This window comes from Lipotes vexillifer, unplaced genomic scaffold (genome assembly GCF_000442215.2).
Source record: "Lipotes vexillifer unplaced genomic scaffold, Lipotes_vexillifer_v1.1 scaffold84, whole genome shotgun sequence".
Taxonomy (NCBI): domain Eukaryota; kingdom Metazoa; phylum Chordata; class Mammalia; order Artiodactyla; family Lipotidae; genus Lipotes; species Lipotes vexillifer.
Window position 1 is genome coordinate 1896458 of NW_006783414.1, and position 5104 is coordinate 1901561.

Here is a 5104-nt window from a genome sequence, read left to right on the forward strand (position 1 = left end):
TCCAGAAAAAATACCCGATCTAAAGTTATCAGTGGAGAAGAAGTTTTTGGCTTTACAGGATAAGAATTCTGACGCAGACTTTCAAAATAATGAGAAATTTGCACAATTTAAACAACAGCTGAAAGAACTAAAGAAGCAATGTAAGTCAGCATGCTTTGCTTTGGTTTGGCTTTTTGAAATTAGGGAACTGACTGGATAAACAGTCCCAGAAATCTGATTTTACAGAGTTCGCTTATCTGCTTGGCTTGATCCTCTTTCTAAATTGCTTTTGTATTGTTGTTGCAATTCTGTATTTGGTCTAACTTTGGTTCACATCAGCCTGTCCATTTCTGAAAACCAACAGTTTCCACAAAGTGCTAAGAAAATTCCCCAGCAGGTAGAGAAAGTTACACTGTTATTGTCCCACTGCTGGGGAGGGGAATTGGGAAAAGAAAACTGAAAGCTATCTTATTAAAATAATGGTGGTGTTTTTTCACATTTTAAACTGCTGTGCCAAGCTTTAAAACAACCATACCTTGATTCTAGTTTTGCTGTTTTAGAGTAGCAGGAGCAGTGTCTTCTCAAACATGAGACCAGAATTCTCCTGATCCCTCTATCTTAGTAGTTTAAATTCCACGTGAGCTTTAGATTTGTTGCCTTCCTAAGAAACTTTATTATACTCAGGTTTTTAGTGAACATAATTTTGATTTAAAAATGAGAGTGGAAAAAATTATTAGTTGTACCCAAAAAATCTTGTAGACAGTGTTGGCAGAAATATATATTTTCTATACAGTGAAGTACATATGTCCTCCCCCCCCTCTTTTTCCATATAGTCCACCTAACAATTTTATGTAATTTTATTGTTTTTACATTAGCATCAAGTGTTGTTCTTTCTTTTAGGTTTGAGGCTCTTTTATTCCTTAAATAATTGAGGCAAATAAAGTTTTTTTAAAAACTTTAGTTTCATATCACCTTCATTTGTGCATACACATGGAACAGGAATGCATGATATAAGATACAGATTTACTTCGTGTTCATATTTGTACTTAGTATAGGGATTCATATTTTGAAATAGGCTTTCTTTTAAATATAAGCATTTTCTTTAAATTGATGCTGAGATCTCAAAAAATGACTGAGGAAGCTGCTTTACTTTTGTGTATTTTACAAATAACTTAAGTTTCACAATTTGGAATGTTTTGCAATCACGATGAGACTTTTGCTTTTACTGTAGATTTAAACAGTAAGCACTTTTTCCCACATTTTAAATCCGTTTTTTTGTTCTTCACTGAACAACACAGCTACCAAAATCTCCCTAATATAATTTGCACTGTTCCCCCAAATGGGTAATAATCCCCCAAACAGGTAATAATTTGTTAGTGCCTTTCTGGTCTTAAGATGCTAGGGAATTGAAGTTTTGGTCTTGGTCAGAATAGCCAAATGTATTTTATTTTTCTACTTGGAGCCAGTAATCACAAATTATGGCAGATTTAGCATCCATCTGATCATAATTCTTGATTTTTTAAAATATTTTATAATACAGATTAAAGGACAAATACCCCAAAATAGAAATTTCTTCCCACTTTGTTATTGTTTACAAAGTTACTATGCCATAAGAGAAAACTATAGATCTTTAGAATCATATGCTCACGTGAAAACACTTTCTAATTCAGGATATGTAATTCAACAAAATGATTATTATTGGAATTATAGTTACTGTTTCTTTAATTCTCTCTAAAATGGGGGGTGAGGGAGAGGTTTCCCCAGGCCAGCAGTGTACATCATTTGTCTAGACAGTTAAAACTTACGACAAAGTAAACTTATATTGAAAGAAGAGCTCCCTTATGTAAGGTTTCCTTACATATGATAACACTAGAATTAAGACAGCTTTCCCTTGTATTTCTTCTAAAGTAGTCTTTTAAAAAGTTTTAAAGTCTCAAATGGTAGAGCAAGCAAAATATTAAGACTCTCTTAAGATGCCCTATAAGATGCGTATACTTTACTTGCAAAATGTGATTTTTTTGTGCATTATTATTAACGCTATCAATTAAACTTGCACCATGCCTACTGGATTTCCTTTCTTTAGATTTAACGCCAGTGAGGATGCTGATTAGCACCGGGCTCCTACAGTTTTTGTGGAGCCAAGTCAAAGGGACTGTGATTTATAAAGAAGCCAGTGAACCTGGTTATTTTGAGAGATGTTCTGAAGGCAAAGAATTAGAATAGTAATTTTTTTTTTTTTTAAAGATTGGAAAAGACAAGCCAGGGAGAGATACTTGCATCTAGTTGTCTATTTTGACAAAGGCTAAAGCGTTTTTATGGTCTGCACATAGCAGAAGAGTTCTTTCATGAAAATCACCCCACATTTTCACCAGATTTATTCTACAAGCACATAAATTGCATGGGATTAAATTTTACCAAATCAGGATTTAATGAAAGAAATGCCAGGAAACTCTCAGGTGGGGGAAGTAGAGAAGGAGATTGAAATGAGGCCGTCTGCCAGGTGCCCTGACCTGAGAACGTGCTCCCACCCGGCCTAGGCGGCCCTGCCGGCAGGAATCCGTTCACCTCCCTCTAGTTCAGCAGCCGGTTCTCAGACTGTCTGGTCTCAAGATCCCCTTACATCTGACAGTTTACTGAGGGCCCCCGAGACAGCTGTTGGCATCTAATTCAAAATCAAAACTGAGGAATTTAAAAAAATATTAATCCACTTCAAAAAATCAATCATATGCCCATTACATGTTAATACAAAGAACGTTATGACATAACGTTCATATATTTTCCAAACAAAGAAAAATTAGTGAGAAGATTGGCATTGTTTTCCATTTTTGCAAATCTCTTCAGTTTCTGGCTTAATGGAAGGCAGCTGGATCCTCATATTTGCTTCTGCAGTCAGTCTGTTGTACACTGTTTTGGTTGAAGCATACAAAGAAAATCTGGCTTCACATACAGGTAGTTGGACTTGCTGAAAGGATCTTGCAGACCACCTGAAGTTCTCACTTTGAAAACCACAGATTTAGGCCAGGGATCAGTAAATTATGGCCCATTGGCCAAATCCAGCCTACCCCCTCGTTTTCTATGGCCTGCTAGCTAAGAATGTTTTTTTTTAAAAATATTTTTTAATTGTTGGGGGAAAATGTCAAGAGAAGAATAATATGTGACATGTGAAAATTATATAAAATTCAGATTTCAGTGTTAATAAATAAATTTTTGTTAGAATATGGACACACTCGTTCATTTACATGTTGTCTGTGGGTGCTTTACACTATAATGGCAGAGGTGAGTTGTTACATCAGAGACCATTTGGCCCACAAAACTTATATTTACTATCTGGCTCTTCACTGAAAAAGTTTACCAACTCCTGGCCTAAATTAAAATCAGAAACAAGGGAAGGTTTTTGTTGTTGTTGTTGTTTTAACTTCAGATTTTTTTCCTAAATACCATGCATTTGTCTCAGGTATATTCAGAACACCTTGTGTCCCTGCTGTGTATGAATCATTGCAGCTGGTGCTCTGAGCTCAAAATAAGGTAGAGTCCCGGTACCTGGAGAAGACAATATATACAAATATGAAATAATGTGAGAGCCACGAAAACAAATATCCAATCAAAAGCAAAGACAAAATGTCAAAAACAAATATTGGGTTGGCCAAAAAGTTCCTTTGGGTTTTTCCGTAAGATGTTATAGAATATTATATATTCCACAATATTATATAATGTGGGCCCTAATGGAGAGAGTCAGAATAGGAATGCAGATTTTATCTGTGTCAGTTGATAGGGGCTGCCTGGAACTGTGTGTTCAAAAAGATTCTGAGGCTGGGTTTGGGCCTAGCAGAAAAGAGTGTGCTGGAGGATTACGGTGGAAAAGAAGAGGAGCAGTACAGATATCTGGTATTTACCATCCCTAGAATATAAGGGTAACAGATACATTATACTCATTTAAGAATATGCTTACTCTAAAGGTCACATACTTCAGTTGCACACAGTAAGGTTTTTTAGTAGTTATTTGCATCTTATGGATATTGCCAGGCATTCAGTCCATCTTCTATGCATATATTATTTTATCCCTGGGTACCCAGAGTCCTCTGTATTAGAGATATTATGTTGCCCCAACTTCACAGGATTATTACCAAGATTAAATGAGATAGTAGATCTTTGCAAACTCTGAAAGCTCACCTTAGACTTAAGTTATTATTGAGAAAGAGCTAGTACAGCATAGTGGAAAGAATATGAGTTTAGCAGCCAGAAGTCCTGGGTTTGATTCACTTAATAAGTAAGTACCGTAGTCTCCCTACCAATGCCACCCATTTTTCTTAGTTTTAATTCTTGGAGTCATGTAAATCGAGATTGTGATTGAAGATAATTTTTATACTTGGCGGTGGTGATGATAAATGAGCTAGGGAATAATTTCACAGAAAACTATTTCCCTAAATGGTAATCATGTTCTTACTAACCCAAGTTGTAAAATAAACAATATGACTTGGTTTAGGGCAGACAGAACCAGACTTTGTTACGTGAAATTATTTTCATTTATCTGACCAATGTGTTCACATAATGTTCTCCCTTCCTTGCCTCTTTTACCTAAACAGTTTACACTATTACAACTCATGGTCTCCTGCAATTTTAACATCAGAAGAACTTAATTAGAATGTGCAGACACCTCTGTACAGACACTTTCTCAAGTCATCAAGTAATATTTTTGGCGTCCTTTATTCATTTACCCATTATATGATTAGCAGGTATCAGAAGCTTTAGTGTAGGTCATCAAGGCAGAAACTGAGGGCATTTGACAATAATTCATACTTAGAAACCCTTACAGTTTAAGGGCTTCACTTTGTGTTCAAAATAGAATTTACTGTGAATCTGAGATCTTTAGTATTAAAATAAATTAATATGAAATGTAATTTTGATGGTACCTTTAAATGTTATAAGAGCGGGCTTCCCTGGTGGCGCAGTGGTTCAGAGTCTGCCTGCTGATGCAGGGGACACAGGTTCGTGCCCCCATCCAGGAGGATCCCATGTGCCGCAGAGCGGCTAGGCCCGTGAGCCATGGCCGCTGAGCCTGCGCGTCCGGAGCCTGTGCTCCGCAACGGGAGAGGCCACAACAGTGAGAGGCCCACGTACCGCAAAA

At 36.6% G+C, this 5104-nt stretch overlaps 1 protein-coding gene across 1 annotated transcript in view; it reads left to right on the forward strand.

The window, feature by feature from the left end:
• Positions 1-5104, forward strand: part of NSMCE2 (NSE2 SUMO ligase component of SMC5/6 complex) — a 217905-nt gene that overhangs the window by 69998 nt on the left and 142803 nt on the right. Inside the window, exon 4 of the mRNA XM_007456062.1 lies at positions 6-140. Within this exon, the coding sequence (XP_007456124.1) occupies positions 6-140 (135 nt within the window). The remainder of the gene's footprint in view (positions 1-5; positions 141-5104) is intronic.